Below are 17,125 nucleotides of genomic sequence, written 5' to 3' on the forward strand. Positions count from 1 at the left end.
ATTTATCCAATTATCTGTCTACTATGTTATTGGACCCATTAGCTTTGATTCATTCATCTGTAACTTCTGCTGACTGGTTGCAGCTTCCTATGCAATATAGTTCTGGTTTGTAAATCCACTTAGATTGTGTCTTTTTTGTAGCCAAAGAAGAAAATTAACTACAATGTAGAATACATCCATTTATATAGAGAACAAATAAAGACATTTCTGCAATTATTTAATCTTTTTTTTCTTTTATCCACAGTGAATATTAAGGTGGAATGTCCAACACAACCAGAGTGAATGCATTTCTACTTCTTGGGTTTTCTGAAATACAGGATCTTCAGATTATATACAGTGTGATTTCTCTTGCCATATATTTAGGAGTTCTGGTGGGAAACAGTCTTATCATTATTGCCATAGGTTTTGAATGCCACCTCCATAAACCCATGTATTTCTTTCTGATGAATTTATCTCTTGCAGACATAGGGTTTGTTTCTGTCACTATTCCTAAATCTATATTCAATTCACTTTTCAATACACAATGGATTTCTTATTCTGAATGTGTCAGCCAAGTATTTTTCCTGATCTTTTTCATGGCAAGTGATTTTGCTTTCCTCACTGTAATGGCATATGATCGGTATGTTGCCATCTGTAGTCCTTTATATTATGAAACTGTGATGAATAAAGAGACATGTATCCATATGGCAATCATTTCATGGATTGCTGCCCTTTTGTATGCACTGTTGCACACTGTTGGCACCTTTACAATGACTTTCTGTTCAAAAATCATTGATCAATTTTTCTGTGAAATCCCACAGTTACTTAAAATATCTTGTTCTGGTAGTTATGTTATTGAAAGTGTGGTCCACCTCACTGGTGCATGTTTATCATTTATAAGCTTTTGTTTTATAATTTTTTCATATGCACAAATCTTCAGAGCAGTGACAAGAATCCCCTCCATTCAGGGAAAGAAGAAAACCATTTCCACTTGTTCACCACATTTCCTTGCAGTCTCCTTATTTCTTTTTACAACGTCATTTGCCTATCTGAAGCCTATCTCAAACTCATCACATAGTCTTAATTTGGTAGCTTCTGCAATCTATTCTGTGGTTCCACCATTGATGAACCCAATCATCTACAGCTTGAGAAATAAACAAATCAAAACAGCACTAAGGAAATATATTCCTTCTAAGAAGGCTTCTTTTCCTGTCCACTAAAAAGTCATATTTAGTTTAGATTTAGTTAAACCAATAAATTACATTTTGATTTGTGCAGGATTTCCTGTTAAAATAAAACAAGCATCTGCACCAGGAAAAAGCAGATTATTTTGCCTATATAAAGAATATATGTTTTCACTATGTAATTGATCCATTTTGTGTGGTTTGTATTGCTATTTCTTGAGGTAAGGATGGACAAAAAAGGTTATTGTTTTTTTTAAATCTCTTTGTTGATCTTCTCCTCCTCTGCCTCTCCAAAAAACACACACACACACACACAGACACAAACACACACATCAAGGGATTTTATGAAAAAAAATCTACCATTTTTAAAGAACCAAAGCAATTGGAGGCTTACAGCAAAGTTTGATACTGGTATCAAAGAATATAGAAATCACTGCATCTTCACTCAAGAACATGCCAACATTTCCAAACATTCCACAAACAAGGTTATATAGAAATGTCAGGATTCAATCTTTATACAATAATACAAACTGTACAAATTTAATGTATGGATGTACACCAATTTTCTGAAATGGTTAAGGCATCAGATTAGAAAACAGGAGACCAGAGGCATTAGTCCTATTTTAGGCCTAAGCCAGATGGGTGACCTTGGGCTAAGTCACTTTCAGCCTCAGCAAAGAGGCAATGGCAAATCAGTTCTGAAAAAAAGTTGTCATACTTGCAGATACTTGATTCTGCAAATCACAAACAATTGAACAGGGCCAAAAGGTGTCACAAAGATGTCATGAATAGTTAATTTATAGTCTTAACTTGAAGGGTTTTTTAGATAAGATATAATGATGACCCTCAAATTGGAGACCCTGGTGTATTGAAGTCATCACTCCAAAGCTCCAACACCCACATTAATATATCAATAATTACAATATCATTGCTATTCTCCATTTGACTGCTTTATCATCAATGAGATGAGCTTCCTATTGCTTCTCTCCCAGAAATAACATGTATAGAGCTTTTTATTTGTCTTCTGAAACATTTACCCAGGACCACAGGTTTGAGAGCAAAACACTACATAATAAAATACAACAGGGCTCACCTGTACTAAATCATTTGAACCTTCCTGAAGCTAGGATTGGAGCTGCTGGAGAGAAGGGGGGGGAGAGTCACAAGACAAAGACACTGAGGTGGGGGCCCTTAAACTCCATATCATTTGAACCTTCCTGAAGCTAGGATTGGAGCTGCTGGAGAGAAGGGGGGGAGAGTCACAAGACAAAGACACTGAGGTGGGGGCCCTTAAACTCCATATCATTTGAACCTTCCTGAAGCTAGGATTGGAGCTGCTGGAGAGAAGGGGGGGTGAGTCACAAGACAAAGACACTGAGGTGGGGGCCCGCGCACCTAACGGCGCGCGAATCATATATCTATAAACCAAAATAGCAATAATACATTCTGGATTAGTGTGTTTGAGATTGTGATTTTATTTATTTCAAAATGACTGGCTTAGTTCAATGTAATAGCTGTTTTGCACCTGTCTTTCGCAGTACTCTTTTCAAATTTGGATACTGTCCCCTTTGTAAACAAATTACGAGTCTACATAGGCAGATTACCTATCTAGAATCTGTAATCTGTGCTCTCCAAGCAGAAACTAGGTGTCTACGTCAGCCATTCCACTCTATGGTGAAGCCACACTATCAGCCCCCTCTGCCACAAAGATCTTGCAGGAGAAGAGCTGTCTGGACAACTGTGGGATCTGGCAGGTTGAGAGCTGTGAACCATAAACCCAAAGCTTTTGCTGTGACCCAGCAAAACAGATATAGTGCCCTTGCTGACCTTAATGGGGACACTAAAGAGATAGGTCAAGGCAGTTGTGATAATGATGACTCAAATAAGCAGGGGATCGTGGTCCAAAACGAAGAACTTTCTTCGGAAAGGCGAAAAGGGGAACCAGGTATCACACATCAGTCGCAGAAGAAGATCAAGGTATGTAAAAAGAGAAGTCACCTTCTGGTTGGTGATTCAATCGTAAGAGATGTTAATTTAGGAGAGGATAAGGAGGTTTTAAAAGAGGTCAGGTGTCTGCCAGGTGCTACTGCCAGCAGAGACAAGAGGCGTATTCTTAAGATAGTCAAGAATGCAAGTAAGGACTGTGACGTTGATGCTATTATACATCTTGGCACTAATGATCTATCCCAGAAAGATGTACTTTCTGTGCAGAATGATTTCCAGAACTTGGGGTATGAACTTAATAGTATAGGTTGTAGGCTTATCTTTTCAGAGGTTTTACCTGTATATAAGGAACAAAAAGGGAAGGGCCAGCGTGTAGCAGAGTTTAATGTTTGGCTAAAGGAGTGGTGTAAAAGGGAAGGCTTTGGTTTTATTAGTCATGAAGCCTGTAGCTGGTCCAATGAAAAACTGTACAAAAGAGATGGGTTGCACCCATCCAAGAAAGGAACTGAGTTACTTGGCATTAAATTCACAGATTTTCTTGATAAACATTTAAACTGAAGAGCGGGGACAGAGAATTAATAGATACAGAATATCTCTGTCCCCAGCAAACTAAAATTCATAGGGTTATAAATGCATGTAACATAGATGTGTGTGTGGGTAAGATTATCACTCCTGCTGTCAAGCAAAACCAAGCATGTAATAGTGATTGTCATACCATGTGCATGAATCACACAAGTGGCAAGAAAATAGGGGCAGTCAGGCATAATACAGGTTATGTAGACAGTAAACACAAGGTCAATCAAAATGGACTCAAATGTCTATATACCAATGCACAGAGTATGAGGAATAAACAGGGAGAATTAGAAATTCAAGTAAAAGAGGGCAGATATGATATTATTGCCATTACAGAAACTTGGTGGGATGAAACTGACAAATGGAACATACAGCTAGAAGGATTTAAATTATTTAAAAGAAATAGACCAAATAAAAGAGGAGGTGGAGTTGCACTATATATAAGAAATAACTATGTCTCTACAGAAATAGAGCACAACAATAATGAGAACTATCTTGAATGCATTTGGGTCAATATTAAAGGTTGTGGGGGAAATGACATTGCCATAGGTCTATACTACAGGCCACCCAACCAAGCAGAGGAAGAAGATGAACTTTTTGCTAGTCAGCTAACTAAGGTATGTAGGAAGCACACCACAATAGTAATGGGAGATTTTAACTACCCTGACATCAACTGGGAAACAAACTCTGCACCAAGTGGAAGATCCAACAGGTTCCTAACAAACCTAGCAGACAACTTTGTTTTCCAAAAAGTAGAGAAGGAAACAAGGGGATCAGCCATACTGGACTTAATTCTCACTAACAGAGAGGAAATGATAGAAGGTGTTGAAGCCATAGGAACCCTGGGGGCAAGTGACCATGCAATATTGGAATTCAACATTATCCAAACACAAGTAGTAGAACAAAGTCAAACTAGAGTCTTGGACTTTAAGAAAGCTAATTTCAATAAACTTAGAGAGAGCTTGGGAAAAATTCCATGGATGAGAATCCTCGAGGGGAAAACAACTCAAGAAGCTTGGGAAATTTTGAAAAATGAGATTAGAAAAGCCCAGTCTAACACAATACCAATGAAGAAGAAAAACAACAGCTCCCAAAAGAAACCAGCATGGCTGCATAAACAACTATCTGACAAACTGAAAGACAAAAAAAGTAAGTATAAAAAGTGGAAGGAGGGGGACATAACTAAGGCAGAATATCAGCAAATAGCCCGAGCCTGTAAAGATGAAGTGAGGAAAGCTAAGGCTCACAATGAAGAAAGGCTTGCCACAAAAGTAAAAATTAACAAAAAAAGCTTCTTCCAACATGTTAAAAACAAGAAAAAAGTTAAGGAAACAATTGGTCCATTGCTAGGAGAAAGTGGCAAGAAGGTGACAAGCAACAGGGAGAAAGCAGAACTATTTAACTCATGTTTTGCATCTGTCTTTACACAAAGGGATAAAACAGTCCAACCTATCAAAAGCAGCACCACAAAATTAGGAACACAAATTGAAATAGGGAAGAAAATGGTAAGTGAGCACCTGTCTACCCTAGATGAGTTCAAATCACCAGGACCGGATGGATTACACCCCAGAGTTCTGAAGGAACTAGCAGACGAGATCTCAGAACCACTGAATTATATCTTTCAGAGATCCTGGAACACCGGGGAACTACCAGAGGACTGGAAAAGAGCTGATGTGGTTCCCATCTTCAAAAAAGGGAAAAAATTAGATCCAGGAAACTACAGACCTATCAGCCTAACCTCAATACCAGGAAAGATTCTGGAAAAAATAATCAAGCAACGAATTTGCGAACACCTAGAAGCAAACAAAGTAATAGCCAAAAGCCAACATGGATTTGTCAAAAACAGATCATGCCAGACTAATCTTATTGCATTCTTTGATAATGTGACAAAATTAGTGGACCAGAGGAATGCCGTTGATATAGTTTACTTGGACTTCAGTAAGGCTTTTGATAAGGTAGACCATAACCTACTACTAGATAAAGTAGAAGAATGTGGGTTAGACAGCATCACCACCAGATGGATTGGTAACTGGCTGACCAACCGCACTCAACGTGTAGTTCTCAATGGAACTGCATCTACATGGAGGGAAGTATGCAGTGGAGTACCCCAAGGCTCTGTTTTAGGCCCAGTACTCTTCAACATCTTCATCAATGATTTGGATGAGGGAATAAATGGGGAACTCATCAAATTTGCAGATGATACCAAGCTGGCAGGAATAGCCAACACTCCAGAAGATAGGCTTAAGATACAGAAGGATCTTGACAAACTTGAACATTGGGCACTATCTAATAAAATGAAATTCAATGGTGAAAAGAGTAAGGTTCTACATTTAGGCAACAAAAACGGAATGCACAGGTACAGTATAGGTGATACCATACTCAGTAGTAGTAACTGTGAAAGGGATCTTGGAGTCCTAGTGGACAACCATTTAAATATGAGCCAGCAGTGTGCAGCAGCTGCCAAAAAAGCCAACACAGTTCTAGGCTGCATCAACAGAGGGATAGAATCAAGATCACGTGAAGTGTTAATACCACTTTATAATGCCTTGGTAAGGCCACACTTGGAATACTGCATTCAGTTCTGGTCGCCACGATGTAAAAAAGATGTGGAGACTCTAGAAAGAGTGCAGAGAAGAGCAACAAAGATGATTAGGGGACTGGAGACTAAAACATATGAAGAACGGTTGCAGGAACTGGGTATGTTTAGCTTAAGAGAAAGAAGGACTAGGGGAGACATGATAGCATTATTCCAATATCTCAGAGGTTGCCACAAAGAAGAGGGAGTCAAACTATTCTCCAAAGCACCTGAGGGTAGAACAAGAAGCAATGGGTGGAAACTAATCAAGGAGAGAAGCAATTTAGAACTGAGGAGGAATTTCCTGACAGTGAGAACAATTAATCAGTGGAACAGCTTGCCTCCAGAAGTTGTGAATGCCCCAACACTGGAAGTCTTTAAGAAGATGTTGGATAGCTATTTGTCTGAAACGGTATAGGGTTTCCTGCCTAGGCAGGGGGTTGGACTAGAAGACCTCCAAGGTCCCTTCCAACTCTACTATTGTATTGTATTGTATTGTAAATGTTACATTTTTTAAAAAGAACAAGATCATTCTCTGCCAAAGTCATCATATATAAAATAAGTTTAATTTTTTTATAACTGTTTGTCAACATCATCATGATTTTTTTTCACACAGGAAGGATTGGTGGTGTAGGGATCAATCTTTATCCCAACTGATGCACACACAGTCAAGATATGATCAAACAATAGCATTTTTTTTTCCAAATTTCAGCTTCAAGATGCTGAAAAATATAATTTTACTATAACAAACTGGAATTATAATCTTCTGTCCTTGACATAAATTACTTCTGGTGCTAATTCACAATGTTATAGTTTGTGATCAGCATTTCATTTCATTTCATGTAATATAATATAGAAAGTTAATTTTATCTGTAAACTGAGTCTAGAGAAACATCAATATAGAATTTCTTTCTTTCTAGATCTCTGCCACTTCAGTGTGTATAAGACAGATGGGCTGTAATAACATAAAATTCAAAATATTCTATAAAAATAACATATTGAATAGAATGATATACTGTAACGTACCTTTCATTAACTTGCAACAATTATAGAAACTGAATTTAATTGAATAAATAAACCGGGTGCGCTTCAAGGTACTGGTTACCACCTTCAAAGCGCTCCATGGCACAGGGCCTAGTTACCTGCGGGATCGCGTCCTGCCCCATACATCCCTGCGACCCGTCCGCTCACACAGAGAGGGACTACTCTGGGTGCCGTCCTCCAGAGAGTGCCAGAGGGCGACGCCCAGGAGTAGGGCCTTCTCTGTAGTGGGCCCCACCCTTTGGAATGACCTCCCCCCAGACATCAGGACAACAACCGACCTTCGCTCCTTCCGTATGAAGCTGAAAACCTACCTGTTTCGACTAGCTGACCTGGCATAATACTACAACCTCTCCAGCCCAGGGCATTTTTAATTGGTAATTTTAGTTTTTAAGGCTTAATTTCACTGGGGTTTTAACTTTTTTAGGTATTGTAACTTATTTATTTATTCTTACCTCCTCTGTACGCTATATAATACTTTTGTACGTCGCCCCGAGTCCCTGTGGGGAGAGGGGGCGACTAATAAGTTCAAGTAATAAATAAATAAATAAATAAATGAAAATAAACTCAACTTAAGATAAAATATCTTCATAACATAACTTTGAAATGTATAATATCTAATTAATTGAAAGATATAAAATTATCCCTAAAGGAATAAATTATGCTAATTTTTAAAGAAGAGTTCACAAATACTTGGGAAACTGGATAATTAACTTCCATTATAATAATTGGAAAGCAATGTATTTCCAAGGATTTATGTACTTTGTTCAGTAAACTTCTATTTAGAAAAAATTAATTGTATTTCTGTTTAAGATATCTTTTTTACAATGATATATTTAAAGACAATAATTAAAGGAGATAAAAACTTTCATCTATGTTTTGTAAATATTTACTGAAACTGATCTATAAAAATTTGAACATTTCTCAAGTAAACAGATGAGAAAATATATGTGTTATACTTTGATGTCATTTTCCCAACAGATTAATTAAAATTTATCTCTCTGTATGTGTATAAATAAAAACTAAAATTTAAAAGCCATTTATATTTTTCTCAAATATATAAAAAATAAGTATTTTCTAAAATGTTTTTGATGTTTGTTGTATTCACTGACAGGGGTAAGAGGATGAACAGAATCACATGCAGGAATACATACCATAACAATGAATTCTAAATTCCACAAATTATATATATAGGTTTTTAATTTTTTTCATTTTCATAACATATAACCACTGTATTACATAGTAAACATTGTATTGTATTATTAAATGTTTACATCAATTCAACTCCCAAAAACAATTATGGGCTCTTCTGCTCTTCATAGACCATATTTGTATTGTATCCATCACTTTCTTCTCTCTCTCTCCTCCACCTCCCTACCTCCTTTCTTCCCTCTGTTGCCCTTCTCTTCTCTACTTCTCCTTCCTCTCTCCGTTTCCTCTCTCCCCTTTCCACTCCTTCTTTCTCTCCTCTTCTTCTGCCCCTTGTCCTCTGTCCTATCCCTCTCTCCTCCCTTTACCTCTCTCCTCTACTTTGCACTCTTCATCTCATTTACTTGGCGTATTACAGATTCTGAGTGAGGTCCATTGTATATTTATGTTATTTAAAATTCCTTTTCAATATATAGATACTGAGATGTCAGTATCAGTATCTCAACCTTACACAGGAAAAGACCCGAATACAACAAAACCAGCATATATATATATATATATATATATATATATATGTATGTATGTATGTATGTATGTATGTATGTATGTATGTATGTATGTATGTATGTATATATATATATATATATATATATATATATATATATATATATATATATATATATATATGTAATGTATGTATGTATGTATGTATGTATGTATGTATGTATGTATGTATGTATGTTACAACCCCTGGTATGCCCAAATATGGGAGGAAGCTCACTACTCCCTCCTTCTGTCCTTTGGCTCATCACAGAAAACCATCCAGGCAGAAAACCATATTTTTAGTTTTAATGTTGCCTTTTTATATTTGTGTTGTATTTGTGCTGATAAATAAAAAAAGGGAGACTGGTATAGATCCATTTCGAGCTATTTAGCTCTCATCAGCTAGCCATACCCTTACTGGGATTTGAACCTGGGCTGTATTACATATTAGGCAGGAGTCTTAGCCACTATGCCACAGGCTCTCCTCCTTTATCAGCTGAGCCAGGGAAATAGGTATGTATTCTATATTTTGGTTTAAGTTACCCTTAATTGTCCATATATGGCAATCCTTACTGTTCAATGTTCATTACAATTCCCTTAATCTACTATATAGAATAACAAGTGGTACACATCTCACTTAGAAGTTCTATATATGTCCATGTTTTTTTGTATTTTGACTCATGCTTAATTGTCCTTCTATTGTCATATTCAATCAATTAGCAACTCAGTTTAATTATCATGTATAAAAGTGAATCACAAACCTCTGCTTTACAATCTCACCATATCAATTTATTATTTGTCCATATTCCATGTATTTTAACTTTTATTTAATTATCTTTCCATTATCATAATCAATCAGTTAGCAACTTAATTTTATTGTCATATTTAGGAATAAACCTGTCAGTGTTCCAAATATCATGCAGAAATAAATCAGAGTCCAAGGCAGAGTTATCCTTAAAGTTCCAATTTAATAAAACAGACATGTTGGCACATCTGTGAAAAATCCCAATTCTGACCAGCTTCCTGGGATTCCACCCAGTTGAAAGTTCATGATCTTATGCCCACACCCATAAATCCATCACATGGTCCAATCTTCTTCTTCCACGCTGGCATCTCCAGCCCTCTGCTTCCGGTCAGGTGTCAAGGTGCAGAGACAAAAGATGACCTTGGGCTTCTAGAAATAATGACAACAACACATTCCACAAATCTACTCCTTTCTATTTCCCCCTCCCAACTACTACACTAATGAAACAGCATAGGAAAATAATAGAAAGTGTGGCAGGCCAAAGATCCTAAAAAACCATAACTACAGGCCTGACAAAACCCTTTATTTCAGCTTTGTATTTTCCCATATAACAATTTCTAGTTGTCTGATTTTTTTCCTAGTTAGCCTTTTGTCCCACTTCTCTAATCCTGTCTTCTCCCTTTTTTTTTGCTTTGACACATCCACCCTCTTCACTTTTTCCAAAACCACTGTCAAGGAAATTGTTTATATTTCCCTTCATTGGGGCATAACCTCCTTCTTCAATTTTCCTTATGTCACTGTCAACCTCCGAAACATCTTTTGTCTGCTTTGTATTTCCTTTTGTTGGGACACATCCGTTCTTCGCAATTTTCCCATTGCCAAACCCAATGGAGGTTTTTTTTTTGTCTGCTTTTTATTTCCAACCGTTTCTACCCCTTCATTATCTCTCCCCCCTTCTTCCTTCCCTTCTTCTTTAAAAACCTGCTTCTCTGAATTCAGAATTCTAGTTAGGCTTGATTTTAATGATGTATGCATATATATTTTTTTTATAATTTCATGTAGTTCTTCAAATTCCCACCTTTCCATAATGTCTAGTTCCAAAGTTACAGTTAATTATACAGTTCTTATTTCAGAGTTCTGGTCCAACTTAAATTTATCTAATTCAGCTGCTGTGGAGAAGAACAATGGGAGCCATCTTTTGTTCTTCCTTAATGCCCAGTTCCAAAATTGCAGTTAGTTATACAGTTAGATTTTATTTCAAAGGTCTGGTCCATCTTAAATTTAGCTAATTCAACTAATATGAAAACAGAAGAGAAGCTGGAGCCATCTTGATCTTTTGCAGAAAAAAAGAAAAAAAACTTCGTATTTTCCCAGCTCTTGACTTTGTTGTTATTTTCCCCCTTGCCACTCTCCACCTCTCATTGGCCACAGCTGCTCAAAATATATCAATTGGAACACACTTGTATACAGCCAAACACTGGTATGTTTCTTTCGCCTCCTGCTTTTCCAAGTTCTGATTTATGGCAGTTGGTTAATTAGAACTTTGCGCACAGGCAAGATTATCAGTTGTTAGTCAGAAAATAGTGCTTTTTTCTCGATCTTTCTCCATTGTTGCATTCCACCTCTCATTAATTGGAGTTGCTTAAGACATATTAGTTGGAAGACTTTTGAATGAAGTAATTGCTTCGGAATGTTTGGTTTCTATTTCAAATCCAAAACCAAATTTAGAGTTTGTATTTGAATGGATTTGTCACTTCTCTGCTTTCCCCCTTTCTGTCTGAATTGTTTCAAACAGATGTCTTTTTGGTGTGTGTGTGTGTGTGTGTGTGTGTGTGTAATGAAATATGTATAAAAAGGAAAATGCATCTCTCCATATAAGAAATATATGATAAAATGATTAATAAAAATGTGTCTGATACTGACATTAAAGCAAAATAGGGAACAACATTAGGAAAGGAATCCTGCACAAGCTGGATTGTTTATTTGAAGCACTTTACCTCTGTTCAGATCCTCCTGATTATCTCTCATAGTAAAGATCAGAAAAAATCAAGTTTGTGCAGGTTTCAAAGGGCTGAGGAATGTTAAGAGGAGGTACTTGCTTCACAGGCTCCGTTTGCAATTCTTCAGTACCAGCAGATGCTGGAGGAAGACTTTTCCATAGGCATGCAAAAGTATATTTCAAATTTTGTGCTAGAGACATTGAAGAGGATCGGAAATAATTTGGTGATTTGATTAACTCAATTTACAGTCAGTCATTTAAAAAAAACAGAATTGAGTTTATCATTAACTACAAAAGTTTATCAAATGGTTGATCAGTCATTCTGAAGGAAGATTCATCAAAATCATTTGATAAATAGAATATAAATCTAATAACGAAAATAAATAATTTCAGTCAATTGTTTGTTATACCAGTATTTCCTATCTTTATATCACTTAAATGATTTGCCAATGAAATTTTAATATAATCAAATACTTCTGATATATATAATAGCAATGACAAATTACCCCTGTAGATTTTTTTCTCTCTGTAGATAATTCTCCTGTACAAGGGGAAAACATATCATTGTAATTATTGTGTGCTGGTCTCTTAGGAGCTTAATAACAAAGTTTAAATTGCTATCTTTATATATACAACTTTTTAAATAGCAATCAAAGAAAGGGGTGTACGTAGCTAGCTTTGTGCCTAAGATAGAACCAGATCTCCTAGCTTGACCACTACATTAGACTGGCTCTCTCAAAGAAAAATAATGGAGATAAATTATACAAGTAATTAAAAAGCAACCAGAGGTAAAAATGAACTTTCTATTGAAAAAAAAAGTTTTACAAAGGATTCAGAAAATCTTAGTGAATGCCACTTCTGCTTAGAAAACATAATTATAAAATGTATTAGGAGATAGGAATGTGTGAATATGTATTATGTGTATCTTCATGATTTTAATAGATAAAGCCTTAGCATTATCCACACTCAAGATAAAGAAGAATATAAATATTAAAGTAAAATGCATCCCCTATTACATTTATCTTTGTTATGGATATAAAGGTAAAATAAACAATTTAAGGATTTACACTAAAATATTTTACTCATATTAGAACTTCTAAAAAGTCATTTCTTTGCTCTTTAAAGTATATTATTTCTATTGTTTTGGAATTCAGCATAAACAGATTTGTTTAACATTTGTTTAATAATGTATGTAAAATGCAGTTGGTTCTTTTCTATTAGAGTCAAGGAGGTTGATGATACTCATAATTATTCTTTTTTTTCCATTCATCATTCTATCATCTGTCTAATAGGATAATTTATCAATACGTTGATAATTGAATTTTATCTCTTTTCAATCCTAGAATTCCTTTGCATTCAGGTGCAAACATTGTCTTGTAGTTTCAGAGGAAAAATAGATTATAACCACATTAAAAAGAAATGTTCTATTATTCTGTAAAAAAATTAGAGTGTGCATTTAATTTCATATGAGATAATTTTGTACAAAAAAAAGCATGAGTTACACAGTCTGTGCATAGCTGTTTCTGGCAATTTAGTCATTATTTATAGAATCTAAATAGTTTTCAATAACCCGGGAGATAACTTAGTATTGTAGTATTTCATCTATGACCATGTATTTGAATTTTCCATTTTGTTGCTTGTAGCTTGATGATTACTCACACATTTTGTACTATATATTAATTTTTAAAAAATGGTCAGAAAGTATGAGTGTCAACGTTCATTACATTTAGTTTGAACTAAAATTAGCAAAATGTACACTTTGATTGTAACATCAAAGAACAAACTAAGACAGATATACACACATATATACATAAACAATTTTATATTGTGCCATTTTATACTTTATACAAAGCGATAATATTATAGAAAACAGTTCAACAACATAACCTTCTAAATAATAAAATGTTTCCAGCTTCTCTCAGGATGACCAAGAAAGTATAATTCGAGATTCTAATTCGAGTTTTAATTTTATGATGAAATGTGTCAGATTCACATTTACAGCTCCAAAATTAACTTTAAATGCTAACTGTCTCTGCTAACACTTTAAAGACTAATAAAAAATTCTAAACAACACTACAAATAAGGTAATTAATTGGAGTCATGGAATGGTAGAAGACTAATTTTGGCAGTGTGGTATACAATTTTACACAAATGGCTACATACCCAAGTAATATAATTGTTTAAAAAATATTTTGAAATAAAAATATGAATAATTGAATACCTCACTGTTTCTTTTCTTCTTCTTTTTTTTCAAATCTGTAGTACCTGTAGATATTATTCTTCTTTGCTCTTGTTTTCCCTTCACTATATTTCTTTGTTCTAAAACATTAACATCATGTTATATGCTTATAACATTATAAAGGCTTATATTTTTTTATCAATAGTGATCTTTACATTTCTCCTGAAGGAAGCTTTCCCCCAAATTTCCATTTAGAGTGTAATAGATAAACCCAGAATTTTGTTATATTCTCATTTTCAGTAAAGGAAACATCATGCATACAGCATATACTTACATAGCTGAAATTTTAGCAGTAGGCTAAATAAATCAGAACTTTAATAAATAAAAAACTGCAAAAAGATGTGAATAGATGTAAAATATATTCCCATTGTCTTCTCACTAAATATAGAAATAAGTGCTTGGAATACTTTTGATTAAATTAATCTTGATTAATTTTAATCACAATCTCTTCATTAAACATTTCTCTTTTCTGTTACTTCAACAGGAAGCATACAACTGAGCTTCAAGAAAACATGTTTAATTGCACCTCCACAGATAAATTTCTCCTCTTGACTTTCTCAGAGATCCGTGAATTGCAGATCATGCATTTCTTTGTGTTTCTAATTTTTTACTTGGTGGCAATATCTGGGAATCTTTCAATCATTATTGCAGTGACTCTTGATTACCATCTGCATTCACCCATGTATTTTTTCTTAATGAATTTGGCCATGTTGGATCTTGGTTCCATCTCTGTTACAGTTCCCAAATCTATGGCAAATTCTCTCTTGAACAACACATCCATTTCTTATTCTGGATGTGTTGCTCAAGTGTTCTTCTATGTGTTCTTTGCAGGATCAGATCTTGCCCTTCTAACAGTAATGGCATATGATCGCTATGTGGCCATCTGTAATCCACTCCGGTATGAAAGAATTATGCACAAGAGAGCCTGCATTCAGATGGCAATCAGTGCATGGGTTAGTGGCATATTGTATGCAACATTACACACTTCAGGAACATTTAGCCTAAGCTTTTATTCCAATTATATCAATCAATTCTTCTGTGAAATCCCACAATTATTGAAACTGTCCTGTTCTGATTTATATCTAATTGAGGTTGCATTTCTTATATTAGGTTGTTGCATTGGGTTAATATGCTTTATTTTCATCACTGAAAGTTACAGAGAAATCCTTATGACAGTTCTTAGAATCCCTTCTAAGCAGGTTTCTAAAAAAGCATTATCCACTTGTCTTCCTCACCTCATAGTTGTTTCCATTTTTATTTTTAGTTTAATTCTCGCCTATGAAAGGCCTCCCACTAAAACTTCCTCTAATTTTGATATAGCATTTGCTGTGATCTATACCATAATTCCACCTATATTGAATCCATTCATCTATAGTGTGAGAAACAAAGAGATCAAAATTGCTTTGTGGAAACTGTTAGATTTGGAGAATTTATCCTAGCTCGCTTAATTCCAATTTTATCACATAAAGATATAATAATTCTTTTTATGAAGGTAAATAGATATATATATGTCTCAATAAAACATTTTATATCATCAAAAGTATCTCAGTGAAAATGATGCTTATGATGTTTATAATACATATTAAAAATGCATAATATAGTCATATATCATATCGTCAAAATTGGTGTCTTAACTTTTCTTTTCCCCATCATGGATATCTCTGCTTGTCATTTCAGTTTTTGTCATTTGCAAAATCTTTAAGAGTCTTCTGCATGAGGCACTGCACACATTCAGGAACTTGTTCTAACACTTCTAGATGTTGGATAAGTGGAATTTCAATTGTGGTTTCTATTCATGTGTATTATCTGCACTGAAACTTTTGGAACACAGTGAAGCTATGAATGCAAACACTTATTTTACTCTTAGATGAGAGGAAATCACATTGCTTCATAAAATAATTTTGTGTGGAAGCTTCACTTGAACCTTCCTGGGCCTTAATACTTTTTCCATATACAATAGTCTGCTACTTGTACATTTTCTCCCCCCCCCCCCCTGACAATTGATACCCTTATGTAATAAATATATCCATATGATTTTTATTTTTATCACTTCTGTAATGTATTACTTTGTTACTATTAGTATATGAGTATATCTAGTATATTCATTAGACCTTTCCCTATTCTGGTTTTCTTTAACTTCATATCTAATGTTTGTTCCACAATTGTCCAAAGCTAAAGTTGGTCCATCAATCTTATTGATCAGAGTCATGAATTATTTCTTGAAAATATAATGGATTAAAATATATATTCTGCACTTGGAAGATCAACATGTATATGACAAGAGGTCTAGTTAACCCTTCATTAAACAGATCCCAATTCACAATAAATATGGCATAGCCCATAATATATAGAGGCTATTATATTTTTGTGCTTTGAATATAGTATAATATTGCTCCATAATGTTTAACAAGTGCAATTTGACATAATTCAGTTCCTACCTGTCTCATTCTTGCCCTGGTCTGTTTCCTGTATTACCAAATCAAGAGTCCCTGTCCTTGAAGGTCCCTTTGACCAAAACACTACAATGGACTTGACCAGTAGTGGTTATGATTTGAGAATGGCTTTATTGACTAAATACTAAATTTAGTATTCCTCTATGCCTTCCTTCCCTTTTCAAGGTATTCTAATTTTATAAAAGCAAGTGCTCAAAGGGCAAGGGATTATAGAGATATCTATGTGATTATCTAGAAGTCATACCTCAAATGAAGGCTTGTGGCAGGAAAAAAAAACAGTTGTTAATGTGTATCTAATACAGTATTCTTTTTATTTATTTATATTCCCAGATCAACAAAAATAGAGATACATTTTAAAAAATACAAAAAGAAACAAACCTAAAATATTAATATTGAAAACACAGTATCAATTAACTTCAACCAGCCATAGTTGTTCCTCTAAAGTATAATTGTGAAAAAAGGGGAAGGTATCAACTTTTGATTCCTTTTAGATTTCTGCCGCTTTGCTGTATTTACAGTAGCTTGAAAATAACAGAAGAGACAGACATTTTGCTGCCTTTGGACGAAAATTATAGAATAATTTGTTAATGATTTAAATACAACCAAAGAAAGACACAATCAACTAAAGATAACAGAGAACATAGAAGTTTTCTGCATGTTTAGAAATAAGTAAATTATCAGGAAGTCTTTTATTTTTACAT

General features: G+C 34.7%; 1 protein-coding gene across 1 annotated transcript; it reads left to right on the top strand.

The window, feature by feature from the left end:
• Window positions 1-260: 260 nt before the first annotated feature.
• Window positions 261-15,410, top strand: LOC309401413 (olfactory receptor 14C36-like; the record flags this gene model as incomplete). The annotated part of the gene is made up of 2 exons (XM_081970480.1): window positions 261-582; window positions 14,803-15,410. 2 exons carry the CDS (start codon window positions 261-263, stop codon window positions 15,408-15,410), a joined length of 930 nt encoding a protein of 309 aa, XP_081826606.1.
• Window positions 15,411-17,125: the final 1,715 nt, after the last annotated feature.

This window comes from Natrix helvetica (assembly GCF_964273705.1).
Source record: "Natrix helvetica genome assembly, chromosome: Z".
Lineage (NCBI taxonomy): Eukaryota > Metazoa > Chordata > Lepidosauria > Squamata > Natricidae > Natrix > Natrix helvetica.